Genomic DNA, 22,970 nt, shown 5'->3' with positions numbered 1-22,970 from the left:
AAGAAAGAAAGAAAGAAAGAAAGAAAGAAAGAAAGACAGACAACAATGAATTTATCAGGTAACTTTCAAAAGGAGACTGGTGCTTTTATTCTGGCTGCACCTATTCTCAGCTCCTTTAATAATGGAGCCCACTATCTTGGAGTGGCGAAATGGGCAGCAAGAAAGAGAAACTCATTTTAGTTGTTCTTTTCCAAAGGTATCTTCCAGACCTTCCTCCAACATCGACCCAGGCAACTATGGTGAAGTACATGATCTGATCACCCAAATACCCTCTAAAGTGCAGATACAAGACATTACTAAGGAGCTACACTGCCCACTGTGTAATGACTGGTTCCATGATCCATTGATGCTAAGCTGTGGCCACAACTTCTGCCAGGCCTGTATCCAAAACTTTTGGAAGCAGCAAGCAAAGGAAACATTCTGTCCTGAGTGTAAGATGCTATGTCAATATAGCAACTGTACATTCAATCTTGTACTGGAGAAGCTGGTAGAGAAGATTAAGAAGCTACCCTTACTCAAGGGCCATCCACAGTGCCCAGAGCATGGAGAGAACCTGAAACTATTCAGTAAGCCAGATGGGAAACTGATCTGCTTTCAATGCAAAGATGCTCGGCTGTCTGTGGAGCAGTCTAAAGATTTCCTGCAGATCTCTGATGCTGTCTGTTTCTTCATGGTAGGTGAGGCCTGAGCCTTGAATAATGTCTTAGGAAAGCTGAGAGAAATCTTTTGTAGGGTTTCTTCTCTCTTTCAACCCCACCCCTTTATTCAGATGATTATTAGTAAGCTCAGAAAATACAACGTATCCTGCAAAGCTCTTTCTCTCGAGTTGCTGATTATAGGAAAGGAGTAGTGGAATAGCTCCGGCTACTCCCTGAATCAATCAAATATTTACCTATACCCTGCCACGACAAGACTCTGCTAGACACTCTGTAGAATATGGATGTACAAGATATTACTCTTGTTAACAAAAGTCTTGAAATTTAGTCAAATTTAAAATGAATAAAACAACAGAATCAAGATGGTGTACTATTGAGAGATAAATGTCACATTTGTAATTTGTAAATATTTAGAATTTCAGAGAAGATTAGAGAATATTGAAATAAGGGATGTATGGTGAATGAAAGCTTGAGATGGGAAATCCTTTGCATTTGAATGGGCAGAGGGAAGAAATGAATATTCTAAGTGATAACAACATAAATAAAAGTATAGATAGTGAGAACAGTACAACTACAGCAAAAAATGTAGAGTCAGCTTCTTCAAACCTCTGTAGTAAGCTAATAGCATAAAACTAAGTTTTTCTGCTGTTTGTTATTTCCTTTACAATTCTTGGAAGAGACAGGAATTCAGGGGTTAAGGAAAGGTTTGCAGCAAGAGCTTTTTGTTTTGTTTTGTTTTGTTTTCCCTGATACCCTGGGGCTTTAGGAGAGATGTCCCTATGGCCCTTCATCTCCCAAGTTAGTGTGGTTAATTCTATATGGTAGACCATAATTCTATATGGTATTCCCAGGAGGAGCTCACCATCCATCAGGGTCAACTGGAGGCAACCCTGAAGGAACTTCAGTCCCTGAAGAATATGCAGAAAGATGCTATTGCTGCTTACAAGGTGAGAAACAGGGTAGAGGGGTTATGAGATAGAACCGGAATACCTTCCTTGTAACTTCAGCTACATGGGTAGAAAGGTGCTTGTACATTATTATTAATACACTAAATGACACCTGGGCTATAGAATTAGAAAGCGGACACTGTAAGGTGGAAAGAAACATAGCAGTGAAATAAGTTCTCAATGGATGATCAACAGAGAGAGCAGACTGACCTTTTCTGTTACATGCTGATCCTTCTGATGGCTCAGTCACTAGGTGATTGTTTTGAGGTTGTGATCTGTCTGATATTTCCCTTTACATATGGCAAAATAAGGGATTTATCAGAAAAATCCGCTAAAGATTATTATGCCCAAAGAAATACCTTTCTTTTCTTTGAGTTTATAACCAGGCTACCTCTGATTTAAGGTGTCTTGGATTGCTGGTTTTCACCATCCAATTTGATCTTTTCTAGCTTCCTCCAAACTAAATAAACCTAGGAATGTTAGAAACTAGTTATTCCTAGTTAGAAACTTGGCAAAGCAGTCCCTAGGTTTTGGGGCTAAATTGGTAGTTCTGTTTTTTCATAATTACTCTATGGGAGAGTCTTCTCTGGCTTTTGGCATCTGGAATAAGAAATATGTACAATGAAGGAAAGAAGGATAGATGGAAATAATGTTTCCAGAGAATGTTGTTTCTGTTTTAAGAGTTTCTAGTTTAGCTACTACAGTCAACATTCATTCATTCAAAAAATATTTATTGAGTAAGGCATTACACTAGATACTATATTACACTAGAGTGGGAGATAGATTAATGAGATTAAGTAATCCCATTAATAGCAATAAAATGACAACTGTGATAATTACTATAAATGAAAATAAAGGGTACTATAATAAATATATGTGAAGAATTAATCTAGGCTAGGGGAGGGGTATTCTCTGAAAAAAATCACCCATTAAAAATTAAGAATTAAAGGACAAGTAACTTAGCCAAGTGAACTGACTGAAGGGAATATGAAGAGAGTAGCCTAGAGAATAATGTTCTGTGAAGAGCAAAGAACATATGGAGAAGTCCTGAGATAGGAAGTTGGTTGCTATGTTAAACAGAGACAAGGCCAATAAAATTGGATCATGGGAGGCAAGATGAGCTTGAAGAGGTAGATATGGGCCCAGTTATGTAGGCCCTTGTAGATAACATTAGGAATTTTGAACTTCTTCCTGTGGTAAGAAGCCATTAAAGAGGTTTAAATAGGACATGATTTCATCTCATTTTGAAAATATGAGTATAGTGGCTATGAGAAGAGAGACAATGATAAGGATAATGGTTAGAAGGCTATTGCAGTGATCCCAGAGAGTGATGATGGTAGCTTAGACAAGAGACACACAGAGAAAGAGAGAAATAAACAGCTTCAGCATAAGCTTTGGAGATTTAAAAAAAAAAAATGACCTGGATGTCGTGACTGATTAGATGTGAGAAGGGTGAGTAGAGACGTCATAGACAGTTGGATACAGGAATCTAGAGCTCAGAAGTTGATCTAGACTGGGAATAAGAAGTCAGCAAAGAGACTGATTTAAATCTGTGTGAGGAGAGGATATTACCTAGAAAGAGAATATTGAATGAGAAGGGGAAAGAGCCTAGGACAGAATATCAAATAACTCCAATATTTAGAGCTTGGTTAAAAAAGACAGAACCAACCAATACGTGAAATAGTGATGAAATAGGTAAAAGGAAAATTTGAAAAGTGTGAGCTAGAGGATAGAGTGAATTTTAATTTTATAATGGTCCTCCATTATAATGATGGACCACAGAATCCAAGCTGGATAAGAGGGGACATGGAGACAGAAGAAGATGATAAACAGAAATGGAGGGGTCAATGAATAAGAGGTTTCAATGAGACCAATAATTGTTACAGTAGAGGTACCTAAGTGAGCATAAGAAGTTAATTTTGGAGATAGTGAAATTGCTAGGAATGATAAAATCCTGTGTGATTGAGAGAATGAGTAGATAAAGGTGGAGATCACTAGAAATCAAGAGGATAAAGTTCTGAGAAGCTCAGGTGTCAGATGGTTCATCCCTCAGGACATTGTGGTTACCTTAGGAAAGGATAGAACAGTTATTAATTTCAGTGCTTCAGACGTTGCCCGTCTCCTGCTTCTTCTATAGTGTCCTGGCAGCAGAAGTGACATCCCCCTAGCTCTGTCTTCTAGGTAACAATAGTTCCTTCAGCCTCCTGATGGCCCCAGTCTAACAGCATCACTTGGCAGACATTAGTTTGTACCTCTGGTAGGAGGATACTATTACTCATTCCAGGATGTTTAATTAATTAATTAACCCCACAACCTTATTTATTATGGGATTGATTACCACCTTGGTACTGCAATAGGTACCTAGAGATCACTTTTGACTATTTCATTCCTGAACTATTAAACTGAGAAAAACAAAATAAGTCTCCCAAAGAACTCTGCTTAGTATGGTTGAACCATTTTAATGCATTTTCCTGTTATGGTATATGAGTAGTGGTGTGGGTCCCCAACCCCAAGTGCTAGTCTCAGTAATTACCATGGTGATGATCATGGAGGTTTCCAGGAAAACAAGCTACATCTGCAGCAACACATCTCCTTGGAGTTTCTAAAGCTACATCAGTTCCTGCACAGCAAAGAAAAGAACATTTTAAATGATCTCCGAGAAGAGGGGAAAGCCTTGAATGAGGAGATGGAGCTGAATCTGAACCAGCTTCAAGAACAGTGTCTCCTAGCCAAGGAGATGTTGGTGAGCATCCAGGCACGAATGGAACAGCAGAATCCCTTCGACTTTCTCAAAGTGAGACTCCATATCAACATAATTATGGGTACACTAGCAGGGGAAGAAGGTTGGAAAGATGTAGAAGCAGCTTTACCCATTGGGAAGGGGGAAGAAACCTACTTTAGTGCTTTTAAGACTTTCTGGGAGAAGAGCAGAAGGCTACTTTTGCCTTACAGTCAATAGGAAGCTTTGTTTTCACTCTCCTAAAAAGGATAATAAACGCCATTAATAATGGCATCTATTAATATTTTAATCTTTTTTTCAAAAAGAATTTTGAGGGTTTATTTCTCAAAAGTAAGAATGTTGCAACCTGAGTTGTACCTTAGACTGGCTTTTAATTGACTTGTTTTTTTTTTAATATTTTATTTATTTATCCATGAGAGACACACAGAGAGAGGCAGAGACACAGGCAGAGGGAGAAGCAGGCTCCATGCAGGGGGCCTGATGTGGGACTGGATCTTGGGATTCCAGGATCAAGCCCTTAGCCTAAGGCAGCCGCTCAACCTCTGAGCCACCCAGGAATCCCTTAATTGACCTGTTTGAAAGGTGTTTGCCAGTTGTTACTACTCGAAGCCTGACCTCTAAAGTGTCATTAATTATCAGCTCAGCACTCATAAGTTTACTTAGCCAGACTAAGGAAAAGTGGCTTTGGGCTGAAAGACCTATGGTGTTTTTCTTGAAACCATGTAGCAGTATAGCTAGAAATAGTCCACCTATTAATTTCTCTTATTCCATGTAAAAGGGAACTCTAGAAAACCAAAGTAAGATAAAGCCAGTTTATCTCAGGTTAGATGAAGGATACTGATCAGAAAGCATATGGACAGTGGGAGGAGTTGGCGGTGATGGAATGGGGACTTCTGCACAGGATCCCAGTATTGATGATCAAATTCTGGTTGTGGCCAGTATCACCAAATAAATTTCTGGTGTTGATAAGCAGGCATCTAACTTCTTTATTACTCCTTTCCTCTTCTAGGATATCACATCTCTTTTGGATAGGTAAGTGTTTCTGTATGGTATTAATACCTTTCCTTTGTCTGTGGAGGATGTCTAGAATGATTTATGTTCCCTGCAGCTTGGAGCAAGGAACGAGGGTACTGATGCCCAGAGAGCTTATCTCCAGAAAGCTGAACCCAGGCCTATACAAAGGTCCCATCCAATACATGATGTGGAGGGAAATGCAGTCCTCTGTCTCTCCAGGTATCAGTGGGCAGTAGTTTAGTTATTGGTTCCTGGGGCTCCTAATCTATGTTCCCTCTGTGGGACCTCTTCTGTGGCCCTAATTAATACTTTAGAGTCTGGGATAGGGGAAGGGTAGAGTTTAACCAAAAGAAGACTGGTATGACTTCAGTCAGAATGACTGAATTTCTCCTGGTACTATGACCCAAGGATTTATGACTTTTCACTGGTAAATAGAGTCTTATGTGAGAATTACTTCTCAGCCTATGATTTTGTTTCATTGTTCTATCAAATGTGACAACCAATTATTTTATCCTGTTTTTCTAAATCAGTTCTATAAATCCCTGGGGCTTCTCTGCCCTGAATGAGGAGGTTACTATATATACCTTTTGCATGTAATAGAGTCCTTATAGATCTTCTTGTTTTTGATGTTCATAACGTAGAATATAACATTTTAGGAAAATGTTTAGAGACCTTTAGTACTTCAAAAGAAAATCAATAATTTCTATAGATGTGCCTAATAAGGACACAAGTTTTTGTCATCCTGCAGATACCAAGGGACTCAACAGGACAAAAGAACACACATGGCAATTCAAGAACATAAAGTTCTAAATAATATTTATAGAAATAAAATTCTAAATAAAGTTTTTTAAAATATGTTCTTTAATTTATATAGATTCATTATTATTATTGTTTGTAGTTACTGATTTAATGAAAATCACAAATTTATTCCTGTTAACAAATTTTCCAAGCAATTGACATTGAAAACACAGCTTTACTATTTACATAGCCTGAGGTTTAATTAACACAGAATAAAATTCACAAATTTTAAGTGTACAATTTGATGAGTTTTTTTTTAACGAATTTAGAACCCAAACCCTTATTTGTGCTGTAAAGAGGGAGAAAAATGATTAGCAATCACATACATCATGCAACAGGACTAGTTTTTATGACAGAGCAACATAGAGTACTTTAACCACAGCTTCAGTTTCACAACAGCACACTCCAACACATTTCCCAACATATGTAGGACTAATACTCTTTAAATTCCTATTGCAATAATTATATCGTACTCAAGTCACTGATTAAAAACCAAACAATAATAAAAATTAAAAAAAAAAAGGGGGGGATCCCTGGGTGGCGCAGCAGTTTGGCGCCTGCCTTTGGCCCAGGGCGCGATCCTGGAGACCCGGGATCGAGTCCCACATCGGGCTCCCGGTGCATGGAGCCTGCTTCTCCCTCTGCCTGTGTCTCTGCCTCTCTCTCTCTCTCTCTCTGTGACTATCATAAGTAAATAAAAATTAAAAAAAAAAAAGAATCGTCATAAATAGTCTTCATATCTTTCTCTGAATATTTAAAAACAGACCACATCTAGTATAGATACCTGCCCCCTCATTTTGCTTATTCCCCAAACTGATTTTGACTGATAGTTGCCCCTCAAGTACTGGATCAATTTAAAAACCACACACATTCAAATTAAATAACTGATTAACCTTCACAAGGGCACATGGATTGTTTGGTACCAAATATTACAGTGATTTTACAGGGACCACAAAAAGACTTGCTTGCTTTCTCTTTTTCTTTTTTTTCTTTTTTCTTTTCTTTTCTATTTTCCTTCCTCCCTCCCTTCCTTCCTTCCTTCCTTCCATCCTTCCTTCCTTTCTTCCTTCCTTCCTTCTCTCTTTCTTTCCTTCTTTCTTTCTGAAAGACAGAGAGAGGCAGAGACATAGGCAGAAGGAGAAGCAGGGAGCCTTCTCCCCTGCAGGGAGCCGGATGTGGAACTCAATCCCAGGACCCTGGGATCACAACCTGAGCCAAAGGCAGCCACTCAACCCCCGAGCCACCCAGGTGCCCCCCCCCCCAAAAGGTTATTTTTTGTTACAATAACTAAGGTAATGGCAAAAATTCTTAACAAAGATAACAGAGATCACAAAGATGAGAGATATGTTTTTAAGACATAAAATTCCTTTAAAAGTCATTGCATTTTCACTTTACTTAGAATTTTCAATCACAAAATCTAAGTAGAAACATTACAAATCCATAAGAGAACTCTAATCTCATGTGTACACCAAAATTTTAAACTTACTTCTTAAAATCTAAATACTTTAAAAGCTTACAATTTGAGCATTTAAAGTCTTTCCTAAGACTTCTAGCTCTCCAGTACTATACACCTTCACATAAACTACTATGAAGCTAGCAAAGCAGTGAAGGCTATTTATTCCACTGATGTAAATTTCTGCACCCACCTGCTTCTGAACCCCAGACTTCTGTGTGACTGGTATTCCTATTCAGTTACATCTTTTCAGTCTTCCCCCACCTTGCACCAAAGCAAAACTGTTTTGCTTCTTTCCCTGCATTTAGATTTCTAAAGGACTTTTAAGTTTCTAAGCAATTTTTATGCTTCCAAGAGACAATTTAACTAGTATTTTCTTTGCCCAGTTGTATATATATTACATGCTCTAGAGCTGTACTTGCTTTTGTGCTAGAATTCCCTTTAACTCAATTCTCTACCACCCTCAACCTCTGCAACATGTACCTAACCAACTCAACTTTCTCCCTTTCCTCACCCCCACACACCCAGTACCAATGCCAAGGTGTGCTCCACCCCCAACCTTCACACCTCAGGGTACTCCCATTTGAAGATTGCTACTTTGAAATTAAATCATGCAAAATTCATATTTTAAAAAAATACATAGAAGTGGGACGCCTGGGTGGCTCAGCAGTTGTCTTTGGCTCAGGGTGTGATCCTGCGGTCCTGGGATCGAGTCCCACATTAGGCTGCCTGCAGGGAGCCTGCTTCTCCCTCTGCCTCGTCTCTGCCTCTCTCTGTGTGTTTCTCGTGAATAAATTCATAAAATCTTTAAAAAAAAATACATTGAAGAATCAAAGATCGCTAACAGTACCCCAACCGTTCACTTAATTATCTGCAATGCAATCGGAATGCCTGAACTAGACATGCCCTTTCTGACAGAATTTGGCCACAACCAACTTGTACCCAAGACTGTAGCGAAACACAGTGACTCCTCCCTCCAATTTGCTGGTATGCTTTATTTAAGTATTACCTAAGGCATTTCAAATTTGAACACTTTCCCAAAATACAGGTTAGACCATCACACTGTTTCCTCCAACCAAAGTGCAAGCAGGCAGACAGGCAGGTAGGTGAGATGGACTGGGCTCCATCTGCAAGATTCGTCTAGAAGGCATCACTCTGCATTGTAGCATGTCAGAATGTCCTAAACCTTAAGAATCTTCTTGTAGCAAGATTCATAGCCCAGAACTAGTTATTACCGGAGTCTCAATTTAGAAGATGTAGCATCTGAAACCTCCACCCCAGAAAAGGAAGGGTGCCTGCTGCCATTCACACTGCCTGGAGGTTGGTGCTCCTGGATCAAACAATAAAGCAACACATCTGCTGATGGCCTGATGCATCTGCTTTCGACTTTTAATGCTTGCCCCCTCATAAGCTCATCTGAAAACCATAAGTGGCCTTCTGAATACAGTGCTTTCTGAGCAAGGCCTGGAAATAGGACACTGAAGAACTTCCATATCCTAAGCCTCTGGAAATTCAGTCTGTAGACATAAACTTAGGTGGGCTCTCTCCTTGAGTGTCTCTTCTCCTGCACTGCTATGACTCACACTGGTCAGGGGCTCCGTTCTTCCTGGTATCATCTGATCACAATGAAAACTACAGTAACAAACCATAGTCCATGAAGCATTCTGTAACTGTCAGCTGGGGTCATTGCTGCAGGCCCACCCAAGGTATACATTCAATCCCTGCCTGCTCTGCAGGCAAGCACCACCACCCCACATCACCCAGAGTATCAGCAATTTCCTCCTCTATGATAACCCATACAACCGATTTTCTCAGGGCCTTCAGCAACTTTTCCAGGCTTCCCAAGTTACCAGAAGCAATTTTTAAAAAATATTTTATTTATTTATGAGAGACACACAGAGAGAGAGAGAGAGAGAGAGGCAGAGACACAGGCAGAGGGAGAAGCAGGCTCCCCGCTGCGAGCCTGATGTGGGGCTGGTTCCCGGGTCTCCAGGATCACACCCTGGGCTGAAGGTGGCGCTAAACCCCTGAGCCACCCGGGCTGCCCCCCAGAAGCAATGTTTTAAGTGAATGGACAACTTCAAGAAAGTTAAAGGGAGGAGGAGGGGCATGAGCTCATAGAAGTTAGCACTGAACGTAGAGGAAAAATCCAAAGTGGGGGAGCACTGTCACCTGGGAAATAAAGTGTGGGTTGGTTTTGTCTACAGACACACACACATCCTGCCTCAGCAGCCCCAGCCTGTCAGACATCAGGAGCCATACCAATAACCGCTTACATGGCACCTTACCTCCTCAATCACTCCTGAGACCACCCTCACTCACCTCCAACAAGGGGCCTGGCCTCACACTCAGACCTGGTCCAGGCTGGGCATGCCCTGGACCTTGTCTCAGGCTGAACCATAATTATATATACCCGTGAAGCTAAGTTCAGTTTCCACAAGACCAGGCCTCATCCCCACATGGGTTTGCAATCCTTTGAAAAAAAAGGGGGGCTGCTGGCATTGACAAGTTCAAGGTCTGCCCTCTCAATCCACCTGCAGACCTGTATGCCACTGCCTTCCTTCCTGATCATTCTCCAGGCATCAACTGTCTCAATTCCGCCTCCTCTCCAGCAAGGGTGGCAAGATCCCATCTTTTAGGGCTTCTAACTGCCTTCTTCCTCTCATACAAACCAGGGCACTAGTGCTTGCTTGGGCCATGCAGGAGCAGTGCCTGCCTAGAGGTCCAGTTCCCTTTCTCCAGAAGGCGTGACAGTGTGGCCTGAAAGGCTGTCCCCCCCCCTCCCCGGGTCACTGCAGGAACTATCAACACAACTCTCCTCACCATAGTTTCCCCAAGATCTAGTTTCCTCTTTAACCTTCCTTATCCTTGTCCCTCAACCCCTGGAGTCTCATCTAACTCTGCTATCTATCCCATCTGTCCCCTGAGGTCCTAAACTGGCCACTTCTTCCCCACAGCTAAACCCAAGCCCTCTGCCCTGCCCTCCTGGTTGCTAACTCTTCCAATTTGATGAGTTTTGACAAATGTTTAAACTTCTGTAAACATCTCTAAATCAAGATATAAAAAGTTTCTATCACCCCCAAAACTCCTGCATATCCCTTTGCAGTCAGTTCCTTCATTCTCTTTATTTCATTTTAGTTGTGTCTTTTCTAAACTCTCAAATAAATGGAATCATACGTTTTGTGATCTTTTGTGTCTGGCTTTTTTCACTTAGCATAATGCTTTTCGAGATTTAATTATGTTGTAAAAGTAATCATGTTTTGTGGCTACATCCATAGTCAATCTTTTTCTATCATCTTATTTTTAACTTATTAGTGTTTTTATATTTTAAGTGCGTTTTATGTAGCTAGCATGTAAAGCCTTGTGTTTTTTTTTTTTTTTAAGCCTTGTGTTTTTTATCCATTCTGACAATCTCTTTTAATGGAGGCATTGTAACCACTGACAATATTATCAATATGCCTGGGTTTAAATGTAGCATTTTGGTATTTGTTTTTACCATACCACCAGTCCTAGCTGAGGTAGTATTCATCAGGTTTCCCCACTATTAAGTTACTCCCCACCCCTTTACACTTTGGAAGGAAATCACTATGCACAGCCCACACTTAAGGGGAGTTATGCTTTCCTTCCTTGAGTGTGGAGTATCTACATAATTTATTTGGAATTCTTCTGCATGGAAGATTTGTTTCTTCTGGCTGATAATTTTTTATTGAATGACAAACATGATCAATTTTACATTGTTGTTTGCTGGATTTTGTTATAATCCTTTAAGCTCTCCTGGATTTAACTTTGGCATGTAGTTATTTGACATAACTTTGTTCCTTTTGACACTTTAAACTTTGTTGAAGTTTCTAAGCTTTGCTAGAGTAGTTCAAGAGCAGCTTCTAATCTAGGGCTAACAGCCCATTTTCTAAGGTAATATCCTTTTGAGTACTCTGCCTGACATTCTACATATTATGACATTTTTCTCATTATGGATGGCAGGATTGAAAACTATTACCAGACTTGTGTGGGCTCTGGAAATCGTTCAGCCTACTGTTTTCTAGAGATTCTTTCCCTGGCCCTAATTAGTTTCATTGCACATCAGTACTCAGACACAGCTTCGAGGGAATCCCTTTGTAGATATTTGAAATTCTCTGTGTAGCTCCTTCTTCTGTGTTACTCTACTCTGCAAATTCTAGCAGTGTTCAGAACACATTATGTTTTTCTTCTTGTACCCTTTGCCCTGCAAAATCAAACTTCACTTCTAGCAATCATTTAAAGTACAAACTGATTTTTCATTTTTGGCCTAAGTCTACATCTAAGAAAATCAAATGAAATTAATTTAATCAGGATGCCTGGGTGGCTCAGTGGGTTTATCCCCTGCCTTCGGCCTGGGGCGTGATCCTGGAGACCTGGGATCGAGTCCCATGTCGGGCTCCCTGCATGGAGCCTGCTTCTCCCTCTGCCTGTGTCACTGCCTCTCTCTCTCTCTCTCTGTCTGTCTCTCATGAATAAGTAAATAAAATCTTAAAAAAAAAAAGGAAAAGAAAAGAAATTCATTTAATCTATGGCTATTTCTAATAATGTAACTGTGGTCAAATCATAGTAAAATATACTTCATACTTTTTATTTCTAGGCCTTTGCTTATTCTTCAGGTTCATATTTTCTCCATTCCTGCCTTATAATAGAAACTATTATTTTAGGGCAGAGGCTGGTACTTTCTCTATAAATGGTCAGATAGCAAATATTTTAGTTTTGTGGGTTGTATGTTCCACAAAACTTAACTACATTGCACTGAAATGGCAACCATATACAATATGTAAATGAATGGCTGTTAATTTGTTCAATTTTCAGTTAATGTTTTCAATACACATTTATTTACAAAACAGGCAGCAGGCCACATTTGGCCTGCTGGATGTAGTTTTATAAATTCCAGTGTAGGGAATAATTCAATTTAAAACATCTTAATGTATTTCTTTTAGTTTTGTATAAATTAATAAAACATTACTGAAGTTAATTCATTCATTCAACACACTCTTATAGAGGGCCTACTATGTACTAAGTACTAAGTTGGACTCTATAGATACAGAAATAAAAAACATAGTTTCTGTTCCCAGGAAGGATAGGCTAAAAGTCCAAGGTGGAGTCTGTACCAGCACACTTAGATGAAACATTATTAAGAGCTAAGCCAAAGCCATGGGAATGGGGATGGAAAATAAAGGATATATTCTAGAGACAGAATTCCAGGAGCTGAGATATACTGGACAGTAATTGGTGGTAGGGAATAGAGAAAGGTGATTATCAAGGATAGAACTATAGGAGATACAGATTTTGGGGGGGGCGGGTGTTGGTGAGTTCAACTTTGGCCATGTTATGTTGAAGAACCTATAGGAAAACTAAGTGAATATATTCAAATGGATAACTATTCTAATTAGAACTTAGAAGAGAGGCCAGAGCTGAATAATCACTATAGAGTGGGGTGGCGGAAGCTATTGATGTAAATGAGATTTCCCAAGAAAAGTGAGAACATACAGGTAAGGTGGGAGCACCTTATATAAAAATAAATAAAGGGCAATGAAGCCACCCAAAAAGACTGAGGAATTTTTGCAAAAGAGATTAAGAGGAAAACCAGAAACGAAGTGACATAGAACCTAAGGAAAAAGAGTTGAAGGAAAAGGAAGGAAGTGGTCACTCATGCCAAACATAAAAATCAACTTGAAAATGATTGGGGGGTGCTTCAGTTGGTTAAGCATCTGACTCTTGATTTTGGCTCAGGTCATGATCTTAGGGTTGTGAAGGTGCTTAAGATTCTCTCTTTCCCTTTCCCTTTGCCCTTTCACCTGCCCACCTACCATCTCTCTTGCTCTTTAAAAAAAAAAGAAGAAAAGAAAAAAGAAAATGATTAGGAAGAGATTTTTTTAACAGGAATTGGTGACTGTGGTAAGGGCAATTTTTTTTTTATTCAAGTATAATTAACATAACATGTGTTGTATTGGTTTCAAATGTACAATAAAATGATCCAACCATCCATACATTTCTCCAGTGCTCATCAAGAGAAGTGTACTCTTAAACCCTTTTATCTATTTCATTCATCCTCCTCACCCTTCTCCCCTCTGGCAACCACCAGTCTGTTTCTGTATTTAGGAGTCTACTTTGAGACATCTCGCTGGCCTAGTTTTGGAGCACACAACTCTTGATCTCAGGGTTGTGAGTTCAAGCCCTCCACGCTGGGTGTAGAGATTACTTAAAAATTAAAAATTTTTTTTTAAAAGAGGGGTTTGTTTTGTCTCTTAAAAAAGGTTTTTTTGGTCTCTTTTTTTCTGTTTTTTTTTTTTTTCTTTGCTCTTTTGTTTCTTAAATTCCCCATACGGGTGAAATCAGATGGTATGTGTTTTTCTCTGACTTATTTCACTTAGCATTACATCCTCCAGATCCATCCATGTTGTCACAAATGTCAAGATTTCATTCCTTTTTATGGTTGAGTAATATTCCATTGTATATATACCACCTCTTCTTTACCCATTTATCTATTAATAGACACTGCTTGGCTCCACATCTTGGCTATTGTAAATAATGCTGCAATAAACATAGGAGTGTATGTATCTTTTCAAATTAGCCTTTTCATATTATTTGAGTAAATAGTAGCAGAGGGGCACCTGAGTGGCTCAGTGTAAAGTCTGCCTTCAGCTCAGGTCACGGTCTTGGGGTCCTGGGATTGAGCCCCATGTTAGGCTCCTTGCTAAGCAGTTAGTCTGCTTCTCCCTCTCTCTCTCTTCCCCCCCCCCCATCTTGTGTTCTCTTTCTCTCTCTCAAATAAAAAACAAAGAAACAAATAAATACCCAGTCATGGAATTACTGGATCAAATGGTAATTCTATTTTTAATTTTTTGAGTAAACTCCATACTGTTTTCTACATTTGCTGCACCAATTTGCATTGCCACCAATAGTACATGAGGGTTCCTTTTTCTCCACATCCTCCAACACTTGTTATTTCTCATGTTATTAATTCTAGCCATTCTGACAGGTATTAGGTGGTCTTAATTTGCATTTCCCTAAGGCTTAATGATGTCGAGTAACTTTTCACATGTCTGTTGGCCATCTATATGTCTTCTTTGGAAAAATGTTTATGCAGGTCTTCTGCCCATTTTTAATTGGACTATTTGGTTTTCTGTTGTTGTCTAAGTTCTTTATATACTTTGGACATTAACCCCTTATAAGATATATCATTTGCAAATATCTTCTCCCATTCACTAGGTTGCTTTTTTGTTTTGTTGATGGTTTCTTTCACTATGCAAAAGCTTTTTAGTTGGATGTGGTCCCATAGTTTACTTTTTGCTTTTACTTACTTACTAGAGGAGACATATCTAGGAAAAACTAGCTGATTTCAAAGAAAAATTTTTTTCTTTTCTCTTGACTGTTTTCTTCTAGGACATTTATGGTTTCAAGTTTCACACTGAGGTCTTTAATACATTTTGATTTTATTTTTGTGTATGGTGTGAGAAAGTGGTCCAGTTTTCCCAACATCACTTATTGAAGAGATTTTTCCCATTGTAGATTCTTGCTTCCTTTGTTGTAGATTAAATGACCACAAATGCATGGGTCTATTTCTGGACTCTATATTCAGTTCCATTGATCTATGTGTCTAGTTTTGTGCCAGTACCATACTGTTTTGATTACTACAGCTTTGTAGTAGATCTTGAAATCTAGGACTGTGATACCTCCAGGTTTGTTCTTTTTCAAGACTGCTTTGGCTATTCCAGGTCTTTTGTGGTTCATTCGAATTTTAGGATTGTTTGTTCTATATGTGAAAAATGCTGTTGGTATTTTGATAAGGATTGCACTAAATCTGTAGATTGCTTTTGTATTACGGAAATTTTAACAATATTGGTCCTTCCATGAGCATGGAATATCTTTTAATTCATTTGTGTCATCTTCCATCTCTTTCATCACTGTTTTATAGATTCAAGTACAGATCTTTTATCTCCTTGGTTAAGTTTATTCCTAAATACTTCATCCTTTTTGGTATAGTTGTAAATAGGATTGTTTTCTTAATTTCTCTTTGTGCTACTTTATTATTAGTGTATAGAAATGCAAAAGATTTCTGTATATTAATTTGATATCCTGAGGCTTAACTGAACTCATTTACTGGCTCTAGTAGTTTTTTGGTGGAGTCTTTAGGTTTTTTAATATATAGTATCATGTCAACTGCAAATAGTGAAAATTTTATTTCTTCCTTACCAATTTAGATGTGTTTCTTTTCCTTGTCTGATTAATTTTTACTAGGACTTCCAGTACTATGTTGAAGAAAAGTGATGAGAGTGACATCATTGTCTTGCTCCTAATCTTAGAGGAAAAGCTCTCAGTTTTTCATCAATGAGTATGATGTTAGTTGTGGATTTTTCATATATAGCCTTTATTATGTTGAGGTATGTTTCCCGTGACCCTACTTGAGTTTTTATCATGACTGGATGTACTTTGTGAATTGCTTTTTCTGCATCTATTGAGATGATCATATGGTTTTATCTTTCTCTTATTAATATGACATATCACGTTGATTGATTTACAAATATTGAAACACTTTTGCATCCCTGGAATAAATATCACTTGATTGTGGTGAATGATTTCTGTAGTTGAGCAGTGTCAGAAGTCAAACCAGATGCCTGTCTTTAGCCTCTTTGCCAGGGTTGTGGTTGCACGAAACTTTAGGGTGCTTTCCCTGCCTTGTCCCCTGAGAGGCTTTTGTTGGTGGGTGGGGCCTGCAGTCAGGCCAGATGTCTTCTGGGGCTGCAGATACATTGATTGGCAGAGCACTCTCTGCACTGCCAGTTATAAGGTTTGGCTGCTAGGACTGTGAGTGTATTGGTGTGTGTGGTTATCTCCCAGTAAGGGCAATTTTTAAAATGTGGAATAGATAAAAGTTACATTATGAAGCGTTCAGGAGTGATTTGGAATGAGACAGTAGTGAAGTGAACAGATCATTCAGTTGAGAAGTTTCACTAAGAAGAGAAGATGTGAATGTGGCAGCAGAATCAAAAAAGAACTTTTGGAAGTTTTTTTTTTTAATTTATTTCAAGTAATCTCTACACCCAATGTGGGGCTCAAACCCATGACCTCTAGATCAAGAGTCAAATGCTCTTCCAACTGAGTCAGCCAGCCACCCCCAAAAAAGACTTTTTAAAGCATACTGAAGGAAAACAGCCTATAGAAAGGCAGAAACCAATGGTATAAGACAGGGGATAACTAGTAGAAATAGGGAAGAGTGAGTTCTAGCAGAGGGAAGTATTGATGTTCCTCAGTTTTCTCTGAAAATAGAGAGGAAATAAAATGGTAGAGGCAAACAATTTTATCAAATGGAACCTGAAGTATGAGTGAGAAGAATTGAGGAATTCCTTTAAGATGTACTGTGGTTTCTCTGTGAAGCAGGGGATGAAGTCATCTGCCTGGCAGTAAGAAAGTGATGGAACAGGGGTTTGAGGAGGGAGCTGGAGGTCTGAAATTGTTGTTGTGAGGAACTAGAGAGGGTTTGATCTGGGAAATACAGGAATTCTAGGCAGTGTTGATGGTCAAGCACAGAGTAGAAATAATGAATCTGTAGTAATATCTACATGTACAATTTTGTGATAGTCCTCTTGCAATGGTCAGGAATTGGCATGTAAATTTTGATAGCTGTGTAGAACCAGGGTCAGTGAGTTGCATGGCAGATGCTGCAGATATAAGATAAAGGTGATAAGGTTATTGGCAGTAAAGCTGCCAATGCCAAGTGGTTCAGGGAAAGATTCAAAGCCAGGAAACAGAATAGGATAATAGGGAAAAATGAGGGACTAGAGTTGTTCAGTGAAGTAATGGTTGTAGGGGAGATGAGATTGAGAAAATAAATATAAGAGAATGGGATATCTGAGTTTAAGATTTTAGAGAATGAACAGTTCCCAATGATTACAAGGTCTAGAATGTGGTCATTAACATGGACTGCTGAAATGTAATAGAGTCAAAAGTCAGTAGCAGTAAAGTCAAGAACCTGCAAGAATGGAAAATTGGCTATATCCAAAGAATGGTAAAATCACTTGGGATGATGGGCTGGAGTTGGGGTAGTGGAGTAAAGTTAACCCAAAGTTCAGAGAGTATAATCAGAAAGTCTGTACATAGTAACATCATATAGAGATAAGGGGTAATGAGACAGAATGACCAGAGCCTCAAAAGTGATTTTTACATGAGGATAAGGATTAGATTAGGGGTCTAGAAGTGGCAATGGTGGTTCTTGGATCTCTGGCTCTGAATTTAGAAAATAAATAGTCTCATGAACTTTTCAAGTTATATTTTTGACAAAGAACCAGTCAGGTTTCTGTTAAAGTAATGAGGTGATGAGAGAATTCTGTAAAGTGAGGATGCAGGAGAGTTATTTAGGGAGAGAGTTCTAAAGGGCAGAGTGGAAAGGGATGGGTGGGAACAGTGGGAAGATGGGTGAAGGTAGAGGAAGCAAGGAACAGAATTATGGGGGATAAAAGTACATTAGAGGATAAATCATTAGAGGGATCTACATTATGAGTTTTGGCCAAGGATAACAGGAATATGAGGCACAGTGGAATTAGTTGGGTGTCAAAGATTCAAATGGAACTCTGAAGTTCATTTAACAAATAGTTACCTGACTACCTAGGAACAGTTCTAAATTTTGAAGACACGTGAGGAAACAAAACAGATAAAGCCCCCCCCCCCGCCCCCCGAGATTACATTCTTGTGGAGGAAATGAAACAGTAAATAATCTCACATAATGATAACCATGGTCAAGCAAATCAAGCAAGTAATTATTCATGAGAAAAAATACAGTAGGATAAGGGTACAAGCAGTGATAGATGAATATGCTAGTTTAGATATTAGCCAGAAAAAAAAGTCTTTGAGGAGTTAACTTCCCCCTCCCTATGTTCTACTATGGACATTTCCAAACATAGAGAAGTTTAAAGAATTTTAAACTGAACACTGCTATACCCACCTAAGTTCTATCATTAACATCTCACTGAACTTGCATGAACAAAAAGGCTGGAATAATGTAAGGTGTGAACCATATGGGGAAAGAGTGTTCGAGGACACAGAAAGATAGTGTAAAGGCCCTAAAGTCTGAATGAGTTTGGTGTATTCAAGGAACAGCCAAAAAGCAAAGGTGATTGGATCAAAGTAAATAAGGGAGGGGTGCATGAGGAGATGAAGCCACAGAGGTAGGTAAACGATGTAGGTACCATTTGCTCTGTAAGGACTCCAGATTTTATCTTGGGTGTGACGGAAAGCATAAGAGGATGATGAGTAGGAGAAATGGATGATCTCACTCATATGACAGAATAGGGTGCAGATGGGCAAGACTGGAAACAGAACAGTCAAAAAGCTATTGCAATAGTTTCAGGCCAGCGGTATCTGTGGAAGTCGTCTGTCTCTGAATTCTGAGTAGGCTCAGAATATACTTTAAAGGTGGAGCTGACAGAATTTCCTTTTGGGCTGAATATGGTATGAGAAGAAAAGAGGGAGGCAAAGCTGACTTCTGGGAATCTTTGGAGCTAGAGCAGGCTGGGTTAGCTGGTGTGAGAGGCTTGGTGACAATAGCAGAGCGGGGTTCTAAAAAGGTTCTAAAACTTCCTCCAAAGCAATTCCAATCCTCACATCAGAAAGAGCAAAAACCCAAGGCAAATGGGAATACGTGGGAGGGTGCAGAGGGGGGGCAAGATTCAGCCTGGATGGAAAAAGTCAGGATTCTACAAAATCTCTTGTTGGAAGAGAATTCCTTGGGATGATAGAAAAAGACTCTGGCTTCTCTGGGAAGAGAGAGTTTGGACTGGATTCATCTCACTTCCAAGGATAGCTAAATCCATTAACAACAAATGTATGCATAGATGTATCACTTCCAAGGATAGTGAGATGTCTCACTTCCAAGGATAGCTAAATCCATTAACAACAAATGTATGCATAGATGTATCTGTGTCCCTTATGTGAACACATAGTTTTTTAGTTTCCTTTATCTAATTTTGTGCGGAGGCTTGATTACCTTACATCTAAAATTTGTGTCATCTCCTTGCTGATATGCTTCCAACATCTCTTCATTTATAAATTCTTTACAATACTGCCCACTTACTTGTCTAAACCAGTGCTTGTCAAATAACCATGAGGAAGGACCAGTTTCTAAAATCTTACCCTGTCGTGGACTGATATATTTGTGGAAGACAACATAGCTACCCAAAAGAGTGGAATTAGGGACACCTGGGTGGCTCAGTGGTTGAGCGTCTGCCTTTGGCTCAGGGTGTGATCCTGGAGTCCCTGGATTGAGTCCCACATCAGGCTCCCTGCATGGAGCCTGCTTCTCCCTCTGCCTGTGTCTCTCTCTGCCTCTCTCTCTCTGTGTCTCTCATGAATAAAAAAATTTTAAAAAAGAGTGGAATTTAAAAAAGCATTACAAAGTACAAGCCCAGTTGTTTAATTATTAGATCGACTGACATAAAATTACTGTCAGATTGCTGTAAAAATTTCTAAGAACAAGAGACCTGAGTGGCTTAGTTGGTTAAGTGTCTGACTCTTGATTTCAGCTCAGGTCATGATCTCAGGGTTATAGGATCCAGTCCCATGTTGGGCTCCTTGCTCAGCGGGGAGTCTGATGGAGATTTTCTCCCTCTCCCTCTGCCCTTCCTCTTCCCATTATTTCTCTCAAATAAGTAAATAAATCTTAAAAAAAAAAAAAAGTTCCTAAAAGCTTACTCTTAATTTCTGTACTATTTTGCCCCAGATTCTGATTAGCAGTGGCATAAACCACTCTCATCTCAAAAGTCCCATTATCTCTTAAGCCAAATATAAACTTCTCACCATTGTCCTCTAAACCCTCCCAGTTATCTTAGACTTACCTGTCTCTAGCCTATCTACCTTCCCTTCCCTCCCACATAAGCTACTGGGTTTTGTTTTTTTTTTTTTTTGTATATTTTTTATTGGAGTTCAATTTGCCAACATATAGCATAACACCCAGTGCGCATCCTGTCAAGTGCCTCCCTCAGTGCCCATCAACCAGTCACCCCAACCCCCTGCCCACCTCCCTTTCCACCACCCCTTGCTTGTTTCATAGAGTTAGGAGTCTCTCATGTTCTGTCACACTCACTGATATTTCCCACTCATTTTCTCTCCTTTCCCCTTTATTCCCTTTCACTATTTTTTATATTCCCCAAATGAATAAGAACATATAATGTTTGTCCTTCTCTGATTGACTCACTTCACTCAGCATAATACCCTCCAGTTCCAACCACGTTGAAGCAAATGGTGGGTATTCTTCATTTCTAATGGCTGAGTAATACTCCATTGTATCCATAGACCACATCTTCTTTATCCATTCATCTTTCGATGGACACCGAGGCTCCTTCCACAGTTTGGCTGTTGGGGACATTGCTGCTATAAACATTGGGGTGCAGGTGTCTTGGCATTTCACTGCATCTGTATCTTTAGGGTAAATCCCCAGCAGTGCAGTTGCTGGGTCATAGGGCAGTTCTATTTTAACTCTTTGAGGAACCTCCACAGTTTTCCAGAGTGGCTGTACCAGTTCACATTCCCACCAACAGTGCAAGAGGGTTCCCCTTTCTCCACATCCTCTCCAACATTGGTTGTTTCCTGTCTTGTTAATTTTCACCGTTCTCACTGGTGTGAGGTGGTATCGCATTGTGGTTTTGATTTGTGTTTCCCTGATGGCAAGTGATGCAGAGCATTTTCTCATGTGCTTGTTGGCCATGTCTATGTCTTCCTCTGTGAAATTTCTGTTCATGCCTTTTGCCCATTTCATGATTGGATTGTTTGTTTCTTTGCTGTTGAGTTTAATAAGTTCTTTATAGATCTTGGATACTAGCCCTTTATCTGATAGGTCATTTGCAAATATCTTCTCTCATTCTGTAGGTTGTCTTTTAGTTTTGTTGACTGTTTCTTTTGCTGTGCAGAAGCTTTTTACCTTGATTGATTCCCAATAGTTCATTTTTGCATTTGTGTCCCTTGCCTTCATAGATGTATCTTGCAAGAAGTTCCTGTGGCCAAGTTCAAAAAGGGTGTTGCCTGTGTTCTCCTCTAGGATGTTGATGGATTCTTGTCTCACATTTAGATCTTCTATCCATTTTGAGTTTATCTTTGTGTATGGTGTAAAAAAATGCTCTAGTTTCATTCTTCTGCACGTGGCTGTCCAATTTCCCAGCACCATTTATTGAAGAGACTGTCCTTTTTTCAGTGAATAATCTTTCCTGCTTTGTTGAATATTAGTTGACCATAGAGTTGAGGGCTCATTTCTGGGTTCTCTATTCTGTTCCATTGATGTATGTGTAAGCTACTGCTTTTTAACTCATTCCTTTTTGCCTTTGTTTACCCAGTGCATCCTGAATAGGTCTCACAGTTATTGTCCTTAGAAAGTTTTCCAAGGACAAATTTACCGAATCTTTATGCCTTCCGCATTTGTATTTTCTTAAATTGGTACAAATTAATATTATTTACATTATTTTCTTTGTTGGAGCATAAGTTGCTTCAGAGTAAAGTCAGATTTTTATCACAAATTTAAAAATGTCTCGAATATAGCCAAATAGATATAAAACAATAAAAAGTATGTAAGCAATTACTTGTCTAAGAGCATGTGTGCATGTGAAGATAAAGTCCTGATGTCTATGTAAATGCTGTCTTTTACTATGGAAATTTGCAGTCATCCCTTTTCTCCCATACCCTGCTTTCTTTTCCTACTAGGCTTATCTTCATTAACTCTGGACCCTAAAACAGCTCACCCAAATCTGATGCTCTCCAAAAATCGAACCAGTGTGTGGCATGGTGACATTAAGCAGGTAATGCCTGATGATCCAGAGAGATTTGACTCAAGTGTGGCTGTGCTCGGCTCAAAGGGCTTCACATCTGGAAAGTGGTACTGGGAAGTAGAAGTAGCAAAGAAGACAAAATGGACAGTTGGAGTCGCCAGAGAATCTATCATTCGGAAGGGCAGCTGTCCTCTAACTCCTGAGCAAGGATTCTGGCTTTTAAGACTCAGGAACCAAACTGACCTAAAGGCTCTGGATTTGCCTTCTTACAGTCTGAAATTGACTAACAATCTCAACAAGGTGGGCATATACCTGGATTATGAAGGAGGGCAGGTGTCCTTCTATAATGCTAAAACCATGACCCACATTTACACCTTTAGTAGCACTTTCATGGAGAAACTTTATCCCTATTTCTGCCCTTGCCTTAATGATGGTGGAGAGAATAAAGAACCCTTGCATATCTTACATCCACAGTAATTAGTCATACTGTTGTATAAATTCAGAGCATTATTAAAGAGGTATTGAAATAGTTTACCAATCTCACTGGTTTCTCTTCCCAGTTTATGGGGAACTCTGGAATAATGAATTCCA

The 22,970-nt window shown here is 39.3% G+C and overlaps 1 protein-coding gene across 1 annotated transcript; it reads left to right on the top strand.

Annotated features, from left to right (window-relative positions):
- Window positions 1-221: 221 nt before the first annotated feature.
- On the top strand, window positions 222-22,856 carry TRIM69 (tripartite motif containing 69). The gene is made up of 6 exons (XM_041745719.1): window positions 222-673; window positions 1,508-1,603; window positions 4,185-4,397; window positions 5,353-5,375; window positions 5,452-5,576; window positions 22,315-22,856. The coding sequence occupies exons 1-6, from the start codon at window positions 347-349 to the stop codon at window positions 22,854-22,856; spliced, it is 1,326 nt and encodes a 441-aa protein (XP_041601653.1). The 5' UTR covers window positions 222-346.
- The last annotated feature ends 114 nt before the right edge of the window (window positions 22,857-22,970 follow it).

This window comes from Vulpes lagopus, chromosome 2 (assembly GCF_018345385.1).
Source record: "Vulpes lagopus strain Blue_001 chromosome 2, ASM1834538v1, whole genome shotgun sequence".
Lineage (NCBI taxonomy): Eukaryota > Metazoa > Chordata > Mammalia > Carnivora > Canidae > Vulpes > Vulpes lagopus.
This window is presented reverse-complemented; position numbering and strand designations above follow the sequence as displayed.

Coding starts and splice junctions, on each gene's coding strand:
- TRIM69 (XM_041745719.1), top strand. CDS start 347: ATGCTAAGCTGTGGCCACAACTTCTGCCAGGCCTGTATCCAAAACTTT. Junction 4,398..5,352: donor ATCCCTTCGACTTTCTCAAA/GTGAGACTCCAT, acceptor TTCCTCTTCTAG/GATATCACATCTCTTTTGGA. Junction 5,376..5,451: donor ATCACATCTCTTTTGGATAG/GTAAGTGTTTCT, acceptor TGTTCCCTGCAG/CTTGGAGCAAGGAACGAGGG.